Source organism: Scophthalmus maximus, chromosome 15, assembly GCF_022379125.1.
Source record: "Scophthalmus maximus strain ysfricsl-2021 chromosome 15, ASM2237912v1, whole genome shotgun sequence".
Taxonomy (NCBI): Eukaryota; Metazoa; Chordata; class Actinopteri; order Pleuronectiformes; family Scophthalmidae; genus Scophthalmus; species Scophthalmus maximus.
Window position 1 is genome coordinate 2,892,066 of NC_061529.1, and position 22,123 is coordinate 2,914,188.

Consider the following 22,123-nt stretch of genomic DNA (forward strand, 5'->3'; position numbering starts at 1 on the left):
TTCCGCACTGAGCTGCTTTGCATTCATCCGGGGGCGCGTGCTCACACCTGGGAGCTCCTCGGAGCAGCCGCAGTGTTTTGTTGTTGGACGCCGAACGGCTCCACTGAGGCCACAGGAGGTCAAATGTCACTACTCCATGTAAACCACAGCCCACTTTTCATACAAAAGACAACTAACGATGGTGGTGTGTAGTTTTTTTTTTTTTCCCAGCAACCTGCTCACACTCTCAGCTCATGTTCAAGCACTTGCAGAATTATTTTACACATCACGTGTATGTGCATTTTTAAACCTGTTTTCTGCCTTTTGCTACAGCCGGACTACTATGTTTTCATTTTTGAAACGGCGTTTCAAAACAAGCTACCTCGTCAGGTTTTATCCCCGTCTACAATAACACACCTGAAAACTCATGCGCGTGTCGGCGTAAAGTACATATATATATATATATATATATATATATATATATATATATATATATATATACTTACCTGCAGCGTGTTGGCAGCCCTAATATCCAGTTAGTCTGTTCAGTTTCCAGGCATAAGCTGAAAATCCTTAAAAGCCTTGTTAGTTAGTTAGTTAGTTGTCAGGGAGTCGATCAGAAGAAAAACTCCCCTGCTCCTCATAAAAGCTGCTGTGAGTTAATTGATAGAATTAAACACAGCTAAGAATAGTGTATCAGTTTGCCTGCCTACCGTGTTTTATTCACATTGCAACCATTTAAAAAAAAACAGCATATGGTCTTTAGGGGAGAGTTTTTCAGAGGAGAATTCAGAGAACGTTCCCCCCGGGAGCTACAGTTAACACTTTACTCCATCAGTCTGAGATTCACTCTCGAGGCCTCGGGAGCCGTTCATTTCACGAATGTAAATGTTGAACCTGGTGTTTATTCTTCTTCTCTCACCTCTTTTTTGATGTTAAATTGCCCCTTAATAAGGATACTTAACCCTCAGCTCCTGTGACACAGTCGCTCACCAGCAGAGGGAAGAGTGGCACTGGTGTGAAGAAGCAGACAAGAGTGACAGAAAGATGTTTTTGTTTACTCTTTAATTGCATTCTCATTATAACACAGTTTAAAGTCAGTCTGTTCAGAAACCGTCCTCATTTCGTTCTCTGCCCAGCGAACGTTGTTGCGAACCGAGCGTCCTCTTCCTTCTGCAGCCATGTCACGAGCCGCTCATTAACGGGAGACTTCACTCTCGTCTGGACGGGAGAATTCCCTTTGGGCCAACCGACTGACCCCCGGGACATTCTGTTTTTCTGTCATTACAAAGATGATTGACAGGCAGCGGAATTACAATCTAAGGGGGCACGAGCCTCCCCCTTCCTCCTCCTCCTCCTCCTCCTTATTCCTCCCTCCCTCCCTGTGCAATCGACTTTTGTTCATAAGAACTGCACGTTGGCACTAAAACACCTCCAGACGTCCCTTGTTCCCCCGGTGGCGTGAAGGTGAAGGAAGCGGCTGCACGTTCTGGAGGCATCGCACGAATTTAATCCTCTGCAAAGTTTCCCCCATTTATACATTTATCAAACAACATGTCCTCCTCACTTGATCGGCACAACGAGACCAACTCCTCTCACGTTGGTCAGTGTAGGAGAGAAATAGTTTTCAATGATTTCCCCTGCAGGAGGATTTCAAAACTCTTAAAACATGTTTTTGTTTTTTTCCTCAGTTTTGACCTCTATTGTCCTCCCTCGCCACTCATTCCTCTGTATGATTTTGTCATTGAACAACACCAGCTACAGGATTGCTGTCAGCAGCAGCTCTGTAATTGTCTGGTAATTACAGTGGAGATGGACGCACATCCAGGACTAATTGCTCCTCCTTAACAAGCCCGACTCAATTAGAGCGTGGAAGTCACGGGCCGTCCGCTCTCCTGACATTGGTGTTGTAATAAATCCCTGCTCTGAAAAGGGCAACGCACAAACCTGCAGTACCGGGCCTGCGACACCAGAGGGCACTGCCTACCTGTGAATGTGCCCTCGCTCTCAGCCAGACGTTCAATCCCTCCTCTGGGGGCGAACCATGATGACTTGCAACTGCATTGTGCTAACTGAAGGTGATGTACTGCAGTCGCTCCTCTGTGCTCCTGCAGCTTTTGACTTTCAGACTCACATGCCAGGTTCTGACTGTCGTGGGTTTTTGTTTTTTGTCTGTAAAGACGTGTTAGGTGAACACTCTGGGTCACATTCTGTAGGGGCTTCATTTAAAATCAAACCTGAAGGCCGGCTGTGGCTCAGGAGTGAGTCGTCCACCAATCCACATGCCGACGTGTCCTTGGGCAAGACACTTAACTCTGAATTGCCTCTGGCGGCTCTTCCGGCTGTGTATGAATGTGATAGAAAATCATGTAGATGATTACATTAATAGATGTGACTTGTGCTGAAAAGCTCTTTGAGTGGTCTATAAGACTAGAAAAAGCACTAAGTATTAATACAGTCAATTTACCATGGAGCCAGAGTCCCTACATTAGTGAAAATGGTGTTGAGCTCGAGCCAGTCTTCGCTCTCTGTCGATATATTTCAGACAGTTTTTATGGAGATCAAATAACTAATTAAAACTCTGAAAATGAACTACCTAAAATGACAGAAACATTTATATTAAAAAAATAAGTTTATTTAACGTGTACTCCCATCTGCTAACATGGAGGAGGCAGGGATAATAATCTATACTGCAGCCGGCCACCAGGGGGCGATCCAGATGTTTTGGCTTCACTTTATCTTTATTTACGGTTTATATAAGGAGAAAAAACCCAGACCAGAATGTTGGAGTATCACAGCGTCAAAACAACTAGTCCAACTATTCTGTTTTTCTCAATCATCGAATAAAAGAAAACCTTCCTGAAAAAGAAAAGAAACAGAAACTGCTCTTTTTTTAAATACACAGCCTGTGCCTCAGTCAAGGACATTTTTTTTGAGTTGTTGATGGACAACAGGATATGAGCTGTCAAAGGTCTCGCTCGCCACCCGTGGCGTGTCAACTGCTGAGGACGCGTGTGATTGAATACGTGGGAGCAGGTCAACAACAGTCTGACCTCTCGGTGTCTTCTTTTTTTATTCCAGCGTGTGATGAGTGGACAGTGCTGCCTCGACCAGACCTCTACAATGACGTCAACCGCTTTGGGCACTCTGCAGTCTTCAGCGACAGGTAAATCGTTAATGCAGCACTTAAGAAGCAGAGTGCTGCTCAGGATTTTTTTTCTTCAACTGAAATGTTTTAATCTTATTTTGCTTAGTATTTTTAGCCAAAGTAAAAAATGAAATTAGAAATTATATAGTATCACACGAATATCATACTTATATCATAATAAGTTGGTTGAATATCACAGGTGTTGTTAACCAACACCTGTGATATTCAGAGACATCTATTTGAAGCTTTTCCGCTTTTTGGTTCAAGTACTGGGAGCATGGAATAAAAACTCTTCTGTCATGAAGGTGGATTTCAAATTGATAAGTTGTCGTATGAAATGCAGATATTTCCAAGCGGGACATGTGGCGTAGGGATGTCATGATAACCGCTCTTTGTTGCACGATGTATTGACCCAGAAATTATCACTATAAAACAATATTATCATCAGTCATTTTTTGATACTGAATCATGTGAGTTTGCAATATAGGCCTATTGGTCGTCCTACACGATTTTTGATGCCGCTGACAGAAACGTTATCCAAAGTTTAGACTTGTGTTTAGAACTCAGACAAAACAAACAATTTGAAGACATGGTGCCTTTTAGAAGAATTCCTTATTCTCTGACATTTTGTAGACCAAACCAGTAACATATTCATCACACGACGAGAACAGATGAGAGGACAGAAGCAGCGAGACTTTGCTGGACTGTTGTTGACATTCATTCTTATGTCAACAAACTGGCTATAATTGAGGTCAATAAAAATGTATTGAGTTCATATTCATGTATCGTACGATAAGTTGATAACGTAATTATCGTGACAGGCCTAATGAGGCGTCTCTGAATACTGTGGGAAGTTTGAAAACGATGTGGCCTCTGCAGTCACCCGATCTGAAACGGAACATGGGGAGACTGGATATGGGAAGTTTACTTAAACAGCACTTTCCTCCACCATCATCATATAAGGTTTTTTATTGTTGTTTTTCCTTTTGAATTTGTCCTCTATCTGTATATTGCTGATACATTAAAAATGTATTAGTCTCGGTTAAGATATGTAGTGAGCGAGCAGGGGAGAAATCCGACGATCTGCTGCAGTGTGTGTAAACACACTCTTTGATTTGCTGCTGTAACCTGATTTCTCTCAGTAACCTAGTTTCCCTGAGTGAATTTAGAGACCAGCGTGACAGGTTTTATTCCCACCGTGGCCCACACATGTTTAATGATGCACTCATGGTATTTAAAGCCGTGTTGAAATTGAACATGCAGCCAAACGTGTTCAGTATCTGCATTAGATGTTAATATGAGGTGGGCGCGATGTGTGATTTTTCTTTTATTTGACATTATGGGAGTTTTCAGCTGTTCTACTGGGAAATTACCCAGAAGTTTCCTCGGCTCCCTCCTCCCGCCCGGTTCTTTTATTCATGACCGCATCTCTGTGAACGCGGAACATTGTTGCAGGAACAATTTGCAAACTGCAGACACTCTGCCGAGGCTACAGGAGGGGAAACACGGGGAAATAGATTAAAGTAAAGTGATATATCCACTCGTTTGGTTGGGGAGGAGGGGTGATTGAAAATGACGGCTTTCAAATGAGTAGAGCTGGTCATGGGCGTCTGAAGTTTTAAACTGAAACAGTTGCTGACGGAGGAGAAAAAAAGTTCAGAACAGAACTGTGTTTTTCCAAGTACAGGACAAACTCATCACACGAGGGTTGAGATGTTCCGATACTGATGCGAACGTGCGAATCAATATGAACCGAAAAAATGACGGAAAAAAGGAAAACCCAACCAAAGACAACTTGCAGAAGAAGAAAAAACTAACTTGGGAAAAGAATCCTTTCCTGTGTGTTAATACGTGACATTTGATTATTAGTCTGTGATATGAGTAGATTGTTATGGGGATGATGCGCTGATCAGAAGGGATGAGTCATCGGTTAGTATTATCTGCTCTGCCAGCAGAGCAAGGCACAGTGATCCATATTCAAATCATACATCCTGTTGTAGAGAACGCATCAAATATTTACACCAATCACCAGCCACTGTTTGAGGCGCTCCTGTTCCCCAGGAGCAATTAGGAGTTTGTTCATGCATCAATTTATTCATCAATCAAATTCAGATGAGCTCAAGAGCAGAGATATCGAGCTTTATTTTGAACATTCTTCCTTTGGATAGAAAATATATTTTAAAAAAAGAAGCAATTTCACTGTAAGGCCTAATAGCAAAAAAAAAGAAAAGATAAAATGCGTAATAAAGAGAAGAAAATGGAAAATGTAGACCGCAAAAAAAACAGTCATACTAAAGAAAATGAACTCACTGAAGATTAAGGCGGCAACGTGAGGAAGACGAAGTCTTGAAGGTCGAGTACGAGTTTGAACATTGAGACGGACCACTGATGTTGCGAGAGCTTGTGAAGGAGACGTTAACTCAATCCTGCTTCAGTGAGACAAAACAAACAACATCACATTACCTCAATTCTTTAATATCTATACTTCTTTAGATCTGAGTATTGATTTTCTTATTTTCAAAGAGTTTCTTGGTCTGAATCCAGCTCACTCATACATTTATGAATAGCATTGTCTTGCACAGTGCTACTCATAAAATGGTTGTAATAACTAATTAATTTGGCTTTACACCTTTCAGAACAAAGGATATAAAAACTGTGAGGGTCGTCCATTTACACGTCCTAGAAATGGTCTGGTGTGTTTATCCAGAGGTACAACAACAGTATTTCTGGAAAGAGATGTTGCTCTACATCCATCCTTCCCTTAGCTATAACCAGGTTCTCCTTTGTGATGTCATCTCCCTGACATTGGGCGAGACGTCCTGGACAGGTCAGCACTCTAAAGCTGCGTTCAGAAATATACTGATAAATTAATATACTATAAATGATACTGTAAGTCCGAACATTTTCCTGCACTTTTCCTGCCAGCCCGCTTTTAAAATTTCCGGAGAATGTCCGAGAGATCCCCTGTGAGAATACAGAAGGAAAACCTCTGGAAACTTTCACAGAGAGCCAGTGGACGTATTGATAACTGTTAACATGAGGCGGAATTATGATCACTTCCTGCCTCTTGCTGCTCTACAGACGCCACAAAATGTTCTGGAAATGTTCCCGTTGAATTTGAATGCATTTGACTTGGCCAATCTCCTGCTGCTTTTAATTTTTTTTGTCAAATACAGAAAATGTCCGGAACCAATTTCCTGAGTTCCTGTCTGAAAACGGCTTAAGAGGCACTTATCTTAAAATATGTACAATTTAAATGTGAGTCAGAATATACTGTATCTGTAATTCTTCATGAACTCCGTCTCGGTTGCCCCTTTCTCTTCTGCAATGACTCTGACATCCTTTAAATGAGTAAGAAAGTAGCGGCGAAGTGACGTGGTTCTCGGAAAGACTAATCCCCCCCCCCCCCCCCGATCCGTGCACTCAGCAGGAAGTCCGGAGTGAACAGCTTGAAGTGTGACCTCCATGATCCAAGGGGACTTTTGAGCGGTGTGGTGCAAATTACCCATCCACCATTCCCTGCCGACGCCACCACACACACACACACACACACACACACACACACACACACACACACACTCAAACTCACACACACACTCAAACTCACACACATGTACACACCGACTCATGCTAGCAAAGTAATCCCTGCAGCTGAACAGAAGCCGGTGGAGAAAGTTGTTCAAATATGACCTGGACCTGGCATCTAAAGGCACACGCACTTAAAGAAGGGGGCGTCTGGAGGGTCAGTCCACACAGGAAGTGATCCCTTGATGGTGATTTAGCAGACTTGTGTGGCGGGTTGAGGCCCACAGAAGAGGAGCACTAAGGAGCACTGCACAAAAAGGCAGAAACTGAAGAAAATTGCTTGTTAGAAATCGTCTCCTCTCACTTACTTACTTGCCTCTCGTCACCTCGTTCTCCCATACACCTCTGAAACCCATTCCCTCCTCTTTTTGTCCCGCAGTGTGATGTACGTGTTCGGCGGCTTCAACAGCCTGCTGCTCAGCGACGTCCTCACGTACACCTCGCCCAGCTGCTCGGCCTTCACCAGCCAGGCGTCCTGCAGCCAGGCCTGGCCGGGGATCCACTGCGTGTGGAACAGCACCCGGGGCGCCTGCCTTCCCTGGGAGAGCGACGCCGTCGGTGCTGAACCGCTGCAGCTTCCGGCCTCCTGCAACACAAGATCATGTAGGTGACGCCATCTCCTGCCACATGGAACTAACACCAGGCGGTTGTTAAGAGTCTGCCCGTGTTGCTCGAGTGTCTGCACAGAGCTCATTTGCAGTCGCAGCACTGACGTGCGGTGAGATGCATTTGAGTGACACAAAGCAGCTTGTTTGTCACAGACTGAGGAAGTCTTACACTTCAAAGAGCGAAAAATGGCAAAAAATTACAGACAACCCCCCGGGGACGTGAGAGGCTTTCAGATGCAGAGGACGTGGCCTTGATGCATCTTCAGAAAACTGTCCCGACGCTGAACACAGTTGATTGATTAACAAATCATCATAAATCACAGTTTTACTAGCTGTTTAACTGATTTATTCGGATTTATTTATGGTTTCAGCTCCTCCAATATGAGGATATTCTATTTTTCCTCAGTTTTACTGACCTGAATGTCCCTTGTTTGTCCCAGTCCTACAGCCCTTGTGTGTGTCAGGTGTGTCTGATAGGACAGGAGGAGGTTAATCACCAAGGACAGATCAGCCAGGTCTCTCCACTTCCCGCTGAGAATTCTCTTCCGTTTGCTATTTGCTATTTGTCACAGAAAAAAAGAAAAAAGAAAAGAAGAATTCCTCAGTTTCTCGGAACGCGGCTGGTCTCATTTTCCGGTGCCGGCGTCCACAGAAGATGCCGGCAGATGGAAACTGTGCCCTGGAATATCTTTCAGCCACATTTAATACCGGGGAGGCCCCTCCTGCTCTCTGCCGCTGTCTGGCAGTCGACCCGCCTCATTTTCCCCCAGAAGTAACCTCATGTCCAAGAAGTGTCGACTGATCTGGCAGAAAACAGAATTGCTTACGCTTGTCGTGTGAGAAACAAAACAGGAAGCAAATAGTCCCCTGCGCTTTTCATTTTAAGGCTGCAGGTCACGTCCTCGGATAGAAAACCGCTGTAGCTGAAACGCTACATTAATACTTAATATCCAGAGGTTTCACGTTAGCTCCCTAATTACCCAGAAAACATGTGTAAAGAGTCTACATCGATTTAATATGATCATGAATTAGTTTATTTAAACAAACTTGGTTGGAATAAGCATCTTAAGTGTTTATCTTGGATGGAAAATTGTTTTTGGACGCAATCAATTCTCCTCCATTTTTCAACAGCCAATTTCCTATTGACTTCACACTTGGCATGTGTATTGTAAAGGACCCCGAGGACGTGCAGCGTCGTTGATATGAGTTCTAAATAACAACAACAACACTGTTGTTATTATTTCTGTCTTCCACACTGTGCAGACGCCGACAGCGAGAGATGTGACCAGTACACCGACTGCTACAGCTGCACCGCCAACACCAACGGCTGCCAGTGGTGCTTGGGCCTGTGCGTGTCTCTGGGAAGCAACTGCACCTCGGCTACGGTGAGACGGGAACCTGGGCGTCGAGCACTTTGACTCTTTGTTATTTGTTTTTTCATCTCACATATTTAAATCAAATCTATATGGTGTTAAGATGTATTGTCAGTGGTCTCCTGGCTCTTTGAATGATGAACGCTCAGACACTTCTGAGTTCCTGCAGCCAGTTGCACAAAGTTTTTGGTGTTTTACATAAATGTTGTTACAATCATTTCGTTTCCTTCATTTCGTTTCCCCTGTTCGTAGATTGGGACACGACACATTTGGATAATGACAAAGCAAAGAGCTGATGCAGCACATTCTTGTGTCCAACTCTGTATCTGTTTCTTATCAATCTGTGATGAAATCAATGCTGTCAGACACACACACACAAAATTTCCAACCACGTCCCTTTCAGTTTAAAAACTCATAATCTTCGCAAAATCATGAATTATTTGGTGTTCCATTCATAATGAATTGCCGTTTCATCTTGCAGGCGTGGGAGTTATTTATTGAGCATGAAATGTGTAATTTTGGTTCTTAGAGTCTTGGACTTAAATGCCAGTTATTTATTTTTATTTGCTTTCTTTTCTCCCAGGGAGCAATAGGGGAGTACGACCTTTGCCCCAGGGACAACCCCTCATATGTGTGCAACAAGAAAACCAGCTGCAAGAGCTGCGCCGTGGACCAGAACTGTCAGTGGGATCCTCGCAACCAGGAGTGCATCTCACTGCCAGGTGACTGTGGCGAGAAATTAAAAATCACAGACATATACATACATTCACTGCATACATAGGGGGACCTGGGTGTTATACTTATGATTTTATCTTGCGATTTATTAGAAGAATTTGTTCACCAGCTTCCTTTCCGAGAATTAGGGATGAAGTGTCAATAAAAGAAGCCGCTAATTTCTCTATGATTAAAAAATCAAACAAGCAAACACAAATCAAATATACAAAGGTGTATAACCCCCCCAAAAAAGATTAATACCGTTTTGCTCCACCAACATGCTATCAACATTCACGTCAGCCTACAAATGCCGACCTGTCTTATCACCGACTCCTCGTCCGTTCTCTCTCCACTGCAGAGAACGTGTGCGGGGAGAGCTGGCACCTGGTGAGCAACTCGTGTCTGAAGTTCATCACGGCCAAGGACTCGTACGACAACGCCAAGCTGGCCTGCAGGAGCCACAACGCCGTGCTGGCCTCGCTCACCACGCAGAAGAAGGTGGACTTTGTCCTGAAGGAGCTGCAGATCATGAGCGTGGTGGTAAGGAGGAGGAGTGACTGTACTTACTGTACAGATTAGATGAAACGCTGATTACCCCCCCTCTCGCCTGACAACAGAGTCATCGCATTAGCAGAAAATAGAGATAAAGTAGATAATAACAGAAAGAAGATCTTATCAGCCAATGACTGAAGGATACAATAATGGTTAAATGAATAAAGAGATGGTTAAAAACTATTTGACAGGTTTTTGTCAAGAAGTGACACACAAATCAGAAAGGAAACTACAAAAATCCCAAAAGAAACCAGTTTTTGAACTTGGATATCTTTGTGTTAGCTTCTTCTAGTTATTTTTTTCAGTCTGCGGGTGAACTCGGGTCGGATCCTTTTTGTCTGTCATTTTTGGACCAGTGAGCGTGAAACAAATCTCACATTAACAAGATACAATCTTCAGAGCTCCGACATCGCTTACTCGCTCCGTCAGAGCAAACACTACACAGAAATCCATCCCCAACGAAATCGACTCGCCATCACGAGCCCCTGTTTATTTCATCGCATGCAGGTCGCACGTCTATCGATGTGAAGGAGAGCGGATGTACAGTGTAGTCGGGTGTCGTTCCATGATTTGAAAGTTTGCACATGGACATAACAGATGCAGAAAAAAAATGCTGATAGAAGAAGCAAAACAGCACCTGGGGATTTATTGTCGTGGATTTGTATTTATATTTGAAACTATTTGACTGACCTTGTAGCTTTGATCCTGCACCCTGTAGCAGTTGTTTGCAATGTGAACGTGCAATGTAATTTAATATTTCACTATATGCTGAACTGTTGCTTCAAACTGTACATATGAATGCAGCAGCACTGAGGCCAAATTCAGCTTTTTTAGTCAGACGGGTCTAAAACTGTGAAACTCACTGGTATAAACTCACTGCAGGACATTTTGTGGAGGGAGAGTAAACAGTAACAGCAGCTCTCGCTCTGTTGCCGCTGTTTTGATAATGAATCAGTTGTTGCTCTCGTTTTTCAAGCGGGAAAAAAGTACAGACGATTCTCTCCTGAAATCATTTTTTGTTTTTGACTATAAATCAGCCAAATTTAAAAGTCCTCTCCTTGGTCTCTCTGTTAGGTATGTTTCCCAGATTTATGGATTTTATGCTGCAAATTAATCCTCGATCAATCAAGTTATACCCTCTAACCCTATATGAAAATAGAGGACAGAATAATGGATGATGGCAATAAATGTTAATTCGTCCATGTTTGTTTTTTAAAGGTAAAACGCTGGCAGGTAGTAGATGCACTCTGCCATCTTGCCACTACTGTTTACTGCCTTTATACGTCAGGACGGTTCACTACACGGCTACAAGTTGAAATAACCCTGAAAAGAACCAGGTCCCTGTTGGTTGAAAGGGGCTTTGTTCCTCCTGGAAGGCCTCTGAGAAAGGACTTAAAAAAAGGATTCATACTATCACAATTCCTCAATTAATAATTACTGTAGATATTTGTGTCTCAGATTTTTATGCTGTTTATTCGGGGGGTGTCTAATCGCAGCTAAATCTGTCTAAATATTTTAGTTCCCCACACTTTTGAGTTCACTGACGAATGTTACATAAATCCCAAATGTGTTGAAAAGCATCTTTGGGAGTAGAGCTCCAACATCCCACTCTGCACTAAAAATGAAACGTCTCCAGCTGCGCTGCTGCTGCTGCAGCGTCTGTGTAGTTCACCCAGCAGGTGCAAACACTACAATCCCTCACCGAGGACGCTCGTGATCCTACACAGTTTCCTGGAGTCTCCGGATGTAAAGCTGAAGCTTAGTCAACAGACGAGTCTCATTTCTCGTTGTCGGTTAAGGGAAATGTTTGTGAGACGAATTAAAGCTCTGTCCAGTTCCACGGTTAAACTCTTTGCCGCCAATGAGACGCCGAAACATGCTTCACAAATCTTCCCCGTCGCGTTCCATTGACATTGTCGGTGGCGTTTAGCAGCTCCAACCTTTTGTTCCCCAGACGCCATCAATCAATCCGAGAGAAAAAGTAAAGTAAAACCCAATAGAACAGTAATTTGAGTCACGTCTGTGAGAGATTGAGCTCTCGTTGTTTACTACTCCTGCAGAACAGCGTGGCCATTGATTGGAGATGGGACAGATAACTCGAGTCTCGCACGTCCAGTGGAGTAAAACCTGCGTTTTATAGCCGCGCAGTCAGTCCGCTGGAATTTATGTCAGTACAGGAGAAATTGCTCTGACATGTTTTTTTTTCTTTCTTTTCTGTTGCTTCCTCGCAGCCGGGCGGAGTTGTAATTTCTCGGGGGGAAAAAGGAAAATGATTGCTATTAAAATGTGTCTCTGTCATTGATTTTCAACAAAATGTCACATCAGTCTTCAGCTACGCAGTAACTGGCACTTAACTTGGTGCACTCAACCTTTTTTAGTGAACATTTGAAGAGATTTTTGTCAACATCACACAGTGATGAATGTTTTTTATTTAGTGTACAAGATTTACAATACGATACATCGACACGATTCCTGTAATGATTCCTAAGATGTCGTTTAAAACCTTTATGACAAAGAAATATAATTGAGGCTGGATATTTTAGTTTAAGCATAAACTTTATCATAAATAACAAATACAACCAAATGTATAAAACGTCAATTAAGAAAATAAACATAATCTATTTTACGTAAAATGTAAACATAAATGCACTATTTTTTCCTGCATTGCTTACTAGATTTCAAATCGGTAAACATAAGCGCCGATTACAGATATGTCTGTGAAATTTTGTATTCGGGGGTTGTCCGTCTCTCTCCCGCCGTCGTAAAGACGATATCACAGGGAACACATTGAGGGAATTTCCTTTAAATTTGCCGAAACTTTTCCTCTTTCTGAGGTCAAAGTCAATGTGACCTCACCAAACGCCTTTTTGGAGATTTCAAATTTTCATTATTTCCTGAAACTTGACAGTTTGGCAGATGCCTTCAACTAAGCTGGTTGACAGGCTGATTGAGTTAAAAATCAACAAGGGGGCAGTTACAGAATAGAAGAAATTTGACTGACTCCGAACACATTCAAGATAAAATCCCCGTTCTGACTCTGGTCCTCTGCTTGTTGTACAGTACAAGGCCTCGGTGACGCCCTGGGTGGGCCTGCGGAAGATTAACGTGTCGTACTGGTGCTGGGAGGACATGTCGCCCTTCACCAACACCAGCCTGCAGTGGCTGCCCGGGGAGCCGAGCGACGCCGGCTTCTGCGGCTACCTGGCCGAGCCGGCGTCCAGCGGCCTGAAGGCTCAGACCTGCATCAACCCGGTGAACGGCAGCCTCTGTGAACGGCCAGGTTGGATTCACACGGCCGTATTCATTTTGACCTTCCCACTGAGACATCTCTGCTAAAAAACAATCTGTGAATCCAAACTCTTTCATGAGCTTAAACATAACTTGATTTTGTAATTTCTCAATGTCCCCCAGCCAACCACAGTGCCAAGCAGTGCCGGACGCCGTGCGCCATGCGGACCACCTGCAGCGAATGCACCAGCAGCAGCAGCTCGGAGTGCATGTGGTGCAGCAACATGAAGCAGTGCGTCGACTCCAACGCCTACGTGGCCTCGTTCCCCTTCGGACAGTGTATGGAGTGGTACACCATGAGCTCGTGTCCACGTAAGATCTACTACTCTGCTGTGTCTTTTTTTTCCCTTATAGATTTAAAGCCTTAATCTGAAATTATGAAAGTGTAAAGAAAGTGTTTTGTTCATTCAACAAAATATATATATTTTTTGTCATTCAGTCTCATTCATAAATTTGTAGTGTGTAGACTAAAATTCAAGCTAGCCAAAAAAAACATTGTTTATTGATAATTATTTAAAACTGTGGCCAGAAGCTTTAGGACAATGTAGGACATTGAGTACGTCATTTAATAAATGTTTTGAGTTGTTCAGAGGAACTCAATATCTGTGAAATTATGATAATTTCAACAGTTTTATTTTTTTAAAGAAATCAACAAAGCGTTCAGTCGCTCCGCTTTAAATTTTATTTAATATTTTTGTCAACTGAATGTTGGCAAAAAGGTCTACAGGAAGGCATATCTCAATAAACAAAGTTTCCAACAATATATGAATAATGAATGAATGTTTACTTGGGTTTGAGATGGATCTTTTAGCTTTTAGGAGAAGAGCATCTTTAAATATTTGGTTTTATATATATATATATATATATACACACATATATATTATAACTTTCATTAACCGAGCACATTAAACTGTGACTCCTCCACCAGTTGAGATAATGATAGTTTGATGATTCAGCCTGTGGCTGGTGCAGAAGAGAATAAGTCAATTAGGTAGAAATTGTTGCTGACGGCAAAAGAGTTAGGAATTAAAATAATCTGATTTAAATGAAGAGCAGGTGGAGAGAACCAGTGGCTCAGGAATGAACAATAGTCTGTTTCTGGAGGTAGATGATCAAGAACAACATGGCAGCTAAAATACAAAATGACAAAAAGAAATCAAGGGTTAAATATCAAAAAAAATTTCAAACTATTCCTTTAATGTTGGAGTTGCTGTCACACAGTGAGGTTTAAGTCTGATATTAGCCGTGTGACACAGGTTGATTTCAACTTTTAAAAGGTTTTTTAGCATTAAAAAAAACAAACATGTATCGCCGTGTTGTTTTACAGCGGAGAACTGCTCCGGGTACCGGACCTGTGGCCAGTGTCTGGACCAGCCGGGCTGCGGCTGGTGCACCGACCCCAGCAACACGGGCAAGGGCCAGTGCATCGAAGGCTCGTACCGCGGCCCCTTCCAGACGTCGGTGCCGGCCCCGTCCACCCAGCCCGGCCTGCTCACCAGCCCCCAGCCGGCGCTCAACGTCAGCATGTGTCCCAACGAGGCCAAATACAACTGGTCTTTCATCCACTGCCCAGGTAACAGAGGAGCGAGCTCTCAGGGTATTAGCCCTGTGAAAATACACCAATTTCACACTTTCAGATCAGTTGTGTTAGTTAATATAAGATTTGAAGATGGAAAAAAGTTCTTCAAAGTTCTTCAATGACTTGTTTCATTTGAATCATCCATTTTTGATTCATAAAATCTGTTGTTGCGTTTAAGCTTCTTCTCAGAAGAGTTATTAATAAATTAAGCCTTAATTTGACAATCTAAGGAGTTTCCCTCGTCTTAATCCGTGTGGAATAATCTACAGGATCCACTCGAGTCTAACTGTTCATTTTGCTAACACAAAAAACATTTATCGAAGGCATTTAAAGACGCACAGCTACAAGGAAAACATGATCATGGGAACATACTTTCAAATGATAAAAATATAATATAAATACGATTTTCAACATTTTAACTTACACACAGATATTTTAAGCCAAACAAATCCCCCAAAATGATCTTATTGCTAACTGTAAATATGAACTGTAAATATATCAGCCTCTAAATACTGTAAATACTCCTACCAGCTCCTTCTAAATAAATGAAAATAAGAGTTGGAAGTGTTTTCATAATGAAACTAGAATCCTCTCACAACCATACAGAATCATAGTAGCAGATTTTACTCTGTTTTAGTGATATACTTCCCAATGAACTGCAGTGGACCTTTAGACAAATCTCAGTTTGACGGATCCATCCGGTTAAATCTCGACAAATAAACCTGGCAGGCAAAGGATAAATGTCCCTCTCTGTACTTCCTGTCTCCCCTGTTCAATGCGGTTTGTTCTCTCCCTTCGCAGCGTGTCAGTGTAACGGTCACAGTCAGTGTCTGAACGAGAGCGTGTGCGAGAAGTGCGAGGACCTGTCGACCGGCCGCAACTGCGAGAGCTGCATATCCGGCTTCTACGGAGATCCGACCAACGGCGGCAGCTGCCAGCGTGAGTATCCGGCGGAGGGGCCCGGCCGCTCGGCACTAAATTAACCGGTCCAAGTCTTTTGTGAGGCGCGGGTACATATTACTTGTCAGTATTTTACAGTCCAGTTTTATGTCGGCCATTTTCCTGATTCCCGGCAGCGCAGTAAACGCTCCCTCGGGATATTAAAGATTTACTCCACTCCACAGCCGATACTGACAGTCAGTCAATCGGACAACAAATCAATCGGCCAGTCCTTCCACAGCTTAATTTAACTAACATATATATGTATACAACCTTTTTTTTTTTGTCCCTCTGGAATATATATATACTTAGTACAATGACAGTCAATCAATAAACTAGTATTTCTGCATGTATTCGTCTTGTCAGTATTATGCATTCATTGTTTGTACTTAATGTTTTTTTTTTCTGCCCCTCAGGGGCATCATCTTTCATCCGTTTGATTTAAGGCATTATCAGCATTAAATAGTACAAAAATCAACACCTTTAAAAAGGAGATGATATAAACAAATAATCCAGATAACAAATGTACATAAATGAGGATTTATTACTCCACCAGCTGTTCCCCATTGTTGCACAGATTTTATTTTATCTTCCGCAGCTGTTGATGCCGGGAGGCAAAATAATAAACATCCCTGACTGCTAAAAGGATGAGAAATGTTAACATTTGTGCAGGTGTTATGAATCTGGCCTTGAAAACCTTTAAACCCGATAAACATTTATACAACGGTTATTTTCATTATCCATCAATCTGCAGATTATTTTCTCGATTAATCGATTAGTTGTTTGGTCCATAAATGGTGAAAAATGTCGATCGTTTTTTCCCAAACTCCAAGACGATGTTTTGTTTTGTTTTGTCCACAAAGATATTTAGTGAACCAGAAAGTATTTTTTTTCATTTTAGAAGCTGAAATCAGAGAATTAAGAATTTCTTTTCCCCATAAAAACGACTTAAACCGATTAATGGCTAATCAAAATAGTTGGCAATTCAATTTAGCAGTCGATTACTAATTGACGAATCGATTAACTGTTGCAGCTCTAGACATTCAACATCTGTAATGTTCACAGAAAACTGTTTCCTGGGAATGAGCACTGGTTTGCACAGAATCCGCTCTGGGGCTAAAAGTCTAGATTGGGTTGGACTCTTTCTTTCCCTCCGGTGTCTTATCCTCGGAGAATGAGCGAGCGTTGCAGACAGGATTTTCTCTGCCCGTTATTTGTGCACGTGTGCTGAGTATCCGGCCTTCCTTCAGTCTCCGGGTGCGGTTGTTCCGAAAAGGCCGATTCCAGGGGACAGCGGGGTGATTTTAAAGCAAATGTCAGCAATGACAATCAAACCTTAGAGGTGGAAGCTTTGGGAGAAACTGAACCTGAACCCGAGGAGGAGGAGGAGTTCTTTGCTATAACGAGTATTAGTATTGAGTGTTAGTTCTTTGCATTATCAAATTTGCGGTTGTACAGATTTCCGCTGCTCTTCCCCTGATGCAGAGTTGGCTCTTTACGGAGACACTTATTTGTTCTTTTGGATGTTCATGTTTTTCTCTCTGTTGTTCAGCCTGCAAGTGTAACGGCCATGCCAGCATGTGCAACCCGAGCAACGGCAAGTGCTTCTGCACCACCAAGGGCATCAAGGGAGATCGCTGCCACCTGTGAGTTCTCCCCCTCCTCCTCTTCCTTCTCCTCCTTTACCTCCTTTCTTCCTCCTTCCTTCTTCCTTCCTGCTGTGTCTGCGGTTTTAGGAAAACTTTGTTACTGCAGTGTCTTTGTCTGCTACAATATAATTTGCCTGGGGGAGCTTTTTTTTCTTTCCTTTTTTTATTTTTTACTTTTGACACCATATCCTTAGATTGTTCATATCACACGAGTGGTACGTACAGGCCTATAGAAGCCCTTCAAATGGCCCTTTACCACTGCAGCAACGTTTACAGGAACCTTTTTTTTTAATGAACTCTAGAACCTAACTTGTGTTTTGACCAGAGGAACCTAACGTCTCAGGGACATGATTTACCCCAGAATGATGAGGTAGTGGGCTACACGGTGGCGTAGTGGTTATCACTTTCGCCTCACAGCAAGGCGTTCTGGGTTCGAATCTCAGTTCATACCAACCAGGGCCTTTCTGTGTGGAGTTTGCATGTTCTCCGGGTGGGTTCTCTCCGGGTTCTCCGGCTTCCTCCCACAGTCCAGAGACATGCAGAATGGGGTCAGGTTCATTGAGACTCTAAATTGACCGTAGGTGAGAATGTGATAGGCTGGCGACCCAATGTCAGCAGACCCTTAAATGGATAAAGCGGTCGACGATGGATGGATGATCAGGCAGTTAAACTGTTTCCAGATTGCAATTCTTTCTGGACTTTTTCCGGAGCAGCAGGATATTGTCCGAGTCAGATACTGTACGTTCACACCAACAGGAACATCTCTGGAACATTCTGTGGCGTCTGGGTAGAGCAGCAGGACATGATGATGATTCCTGCTGTATTCTCACATGGGCTCACTCGGACGTTTTCTGGAAATTGTACAGGGGGGCTGGCAGGAAAAGTTTAGGAACATTTTTGGACATTTGCGTTCTCACTCACAGACCCTCCAGACAATTTCAGGAAAAACATCCAGACTTCAGTGCAGGTCTGAAAGCAGCTTTGGCTTTGTCAAACATGAACTTCAAAGCTGCTACAACTTGTGAACTGTACGAACATGATTCAGTCGTACATTTAGGAAAAGGACATTTCTTGGAATGTCGTTTGAGCCGGAAATGCAATTTTATACAGTCAACTTCATCACTAGTCTATAGGAAGATCAAAGCATCTGCCCTCAGCAGATTGTCAGTTATTTTGAAAAGCTTCCATGATGTGAAACTGTACTATAAATCCGTATTTGCACATTTCTAAAGTCAACAACCCCTTTTTACGTGCGCCTGCAAGGTCACACGCTGAAACGTAGAGATTTTAAGAAAAGACTTTTATTCTCACCTTTTCCAGCTTTTACTCTTATTTGTTTTTTTGGTTCAATATAGTAGCAGCTGTTCATTAGAGCTCGCAGCTCTATTCTTTTGAAACCCTGGCCTTCATTACCATAGTGTTTCCACCAAAACCCATTAAAAAAATCTAAAGATAAAGTTTCACAAATGAAAATGAGGATTTTTTAAAAATTTGTTTAAAGTTTGAATTTCTGATGTTTCTGCAGCAGAATGCGTCTGTTCATCAGCTTCACCAGGCTTTGTTCTTTTCCTCTCATCGCCATGTCGCTCCTGCTGATCGTAGATCAAACGCCACGTAACTGTTGACTGCGTTGTTTTTTTTTTAATCTGTAGAATTGTGTCCCAGTTCAACTTCCCCTTCTTTCCTTTTTGTCGCGCCCCATCTCTCCCCTCTCCCACAATTTTTGTCCCATTTCTATATCCGACCGTCTCACACCTCTTCTCTTTCAGATGTGAAGTGGAGAACCGTTACCAAGGCAACCCCCTCAAAGGAACATGCTACTGTAAGTGGAATTCCAATTAACAACTTCTGTGGCGGCGGGGTTGGGGGCACCAAGAAAGCACCGAGGCCTGACTCGTCTTCCTTGTTCAGTGTCGATGGCGAGACGATTACATGGCTCCTGAATCAAAGCAGGTCTCCGGTAGATTGATGTTTAAAGAAATAAAGAACCAGCTTCTGTCCTAAAAAAAAAAGAAAAAAGAAATAGAAGTCACAGGTGGAAAGAATCGACAGTGGGACGCAGATGAAAGTGAATCGCAGGAGAATGAGAAACTTTGAAGGGAATGATGTTCTCATTCCTCCCGCTGCGATGAACAGGGAGCGGCTGCAATCCTGCGGTCCACTCTGCAGATTAGTCTCCCGTCTTTATTATTTTTTGGGCAATTGTGGTTTTGGAGAATATAATAACATGAAATGGGTATTTCTGTCAAACCGTGGAATTGGAAGAAACTCTTTCCTCCTCAATTGAGAAGGAGGTCGACCTGGTAGAGTCGACAAGCTTGTTTTTCTATTAATAATCTGAATTTCATCTTATTGGTGGTTTTGTGCCGATTAAGTGTGTTTTTCCAATTTGAACGGGAAATTAACTTGTTTTTTAAGGCCTAGATTTCAAATATGAGGATTTGCTGCTTTTCTCTATTTTTATATCACTGAAAATTCAGTATGTTCTTCTGATGGAGCTGCAGTGACTCAATAGAGCTCAACAGTGAGGTTCAGGAAGAGAAAATTCCCATTTATATTCTGAATCGAGCATTTTGATTATTCGACATCATTTCGTAACCATCCAACCTTGTTTTAAGAAAAAGACGTTTTATTCGCGATGTCATTGACAATCCTAAAGTGTAAAGTCGACGTGTCTGATTGGTGGAGATTGCTCGTTACGTAGATTTTGAAGTTTCTAGATCACGGAAAGAAAAGGGTGTGACCCATGGTTCATTCCGCGTACATGTATGACATTTCCTATATTGTTGTGTTGAAGTGACAGGGATCTGCGGCAGTAGATTGATGCCGTCTGGTGCGCGGCTCTGTAATCTACCTCTCGTGACCTTCATCACAGGACAAACGGCGACATCCTCATGTCCGTCTCAAGAAAGTCGATACAAGTTTGAAATGGGAAAAGAACGAGGCATCCGGGTGGTTTTCCTTCCCCCCCTGAAGCGCCGTCTGAAAACATGTTCTTGTGTGACTTTCAAAACTAGACTGACGGAGCTATTCTTCTTCTTCTTTTATAATCCCTGCCACGCTCCTCCACACCCACACCTCCGGCTCCATCACTTCAAACAGACACGCTGCTTATCGACTACCAGTTCACCTTCAGCCTGTCGCAGGAGGACGACCGCTACTACACCGCCATCAACTTCGTGGCCACGCCTGAGGAGGTACGTCTCTCGCCGCGGACGCCCCGCCATCTCCTGCAGCTGTCGCTCGCATTGGGATTTAAGACTTAAAAGTCGGCACCACATGACGACGACGGCGACGGTTATCTTTTATGTCTCCCACGATTATTGTCAAGCCACTAACTTTCTTCCTGAGAAACGTCTCCAGTTGTGTGTTTATAGTTGTGAAAAATAACAGTAATTACTCGATTAATTATAGGAAAGCTTGTTAAAAACCAAAAAGAACAAATAGAAGATATTTATGACTGCAGCTTCTGGCGAACTGAGAATTTTAATCTCTGTGACGATACATTTTCTGGCTAATGCAAATGCCCTCTTATTGGTTTATTGAACTTCATAAGTACAGTGGTAAACATTTCTGAAGCCATAAAGGAACATTCCAACCTGCAGTTCGTCTTAAAAAATCGCCCAAGTTTGGAGCTTAGATGCTTTTCATCGGACAATTACACAAACACAAATTCATAACATAATACTATGCACAATAAATAAACACATAGTTCCACATTTAAAGGAAACAATTTGTTCAGAGCGTACAGTTTTAAAATCTTCAAAAATAACGAGAGAGAACTCAAAGAAATTAAAATCCATTGCAACCCAGTAAAACAACAAACTATATCATTGTAATATCCTCATTAAATTAGGAAAGATCCATTTTGGCTGAGATCCTGAGATCCCATTTCCATTCAAAAATGTTGAAATAAAGATTTGGAAAATGATGTCAAGCGACCAAGGCACAAGAATATACAACACAGCAAATCTTGGTATTGAATATTTTAACACTAAGCATTATTTCTGAATCATAAAATAAAGCCAATAAACAAGATGGTAGATAAATAAAACGGGCATGACTTGGATTACTACTGGGTTGACACACACACACACACACACACACAGACATGAACTACACTCGTCCCTCGATCACACAGATGTTTTCTCTGGAAACTGAAGCTCGTCCGCTCTTGTTTACCTGCTCGACAACATCTGGAGCCAAAACTGAAACACAAGGATCTGATTAAATCTCCCAGATGGTATTTTTCTCGTAATGGATTTTTAATTGCGATCCCTTTTGTCAGTTAGACGTATGCAAAAGTATAAATGTTGGGAAGTCATAGGAGACTTTTTCATGATTATTCCTCTTTTTCTATCATTTGATAAATATTCCAGTAAAACTTCACCAACCTAAATGAGGCAAAAGTTCTTTTTTACTTCATCTGAAAATTCTTTGTTTTTAACTTAACAAAGTCTACATTATACTGTACATATTAAAGTAAATGATATGTGGGAAGATATATAGATTTTTTTTATATTGATTCTCTTCTAAATATTCTAAATATTCATCTCCACTAGAGAGACTGATCAATAATCCACAGTCAGTAAACATGAGTCAGGTCTTAATATACACCTGCTGGACGATATCAATAAGCTCATGACAGTATTTTAATAGACACCGCTTTCATCCCCGATTGTTTTTAAACATTTGTTTTGCTAATTCTT

General features: G+C 42.3%; 1 protein-coding gene across 3 annotated transcripts in view; it reads left to right on the forward strand.

The window, feature by feature from the left end:
- The window catches only part of atrn (attractin), a 111,946-nt gene that overhangs the window by 25,938 nt on the left and 63,885 nt on the right, over positions 1–22,123 (forward strand). For all 3 annotated transcript variants that reach the window (XM_047337543.1, XM_047337542.1, XM_035609641.2), the window contains exons 11-22: positions 3,061–3,145; positions 7,092–7,315; positions 8,584–8,705; positions 9,277–9,415; positions 9,766–9,947; positions 13,020–13,239; positions 13,371–13,559; positions 14,575–14,820; positions 15,628–15,765; positions 17,318–17,411; positions 19,184–19,236; positions 20,517–20,611. In XM_047337543.1, coding sequence (XP_047193499.1) covers positions 3,061–3,145; positions 7,092–7,315; positions 8,584–8,705; positions 9,277–9,415; positions 9,766–9,947; positions 13,020–13,239; positions 13,371–13,559; positions 14,575–14,820; positions 15,628–15,765; positions 17,318–17,411; positions 19,184–19,236; positions 20,517–20,611 — 1,787 coding nt within the window. The remainder of the gene's footprint in view (positions 1–3,060; positions 3,146–7,091; positions 7,316–8,583; positions 8,706–9,276; positions 9,416–9,765; positions 9,948–13,019; positions 13,240–13,370; positions 13,560–14,574; positions 14,821–15,627; positions 15,766–17,317; positions 17,412–19,183; positions 19,237–20,516; positions 20,612–22,123) is intronic.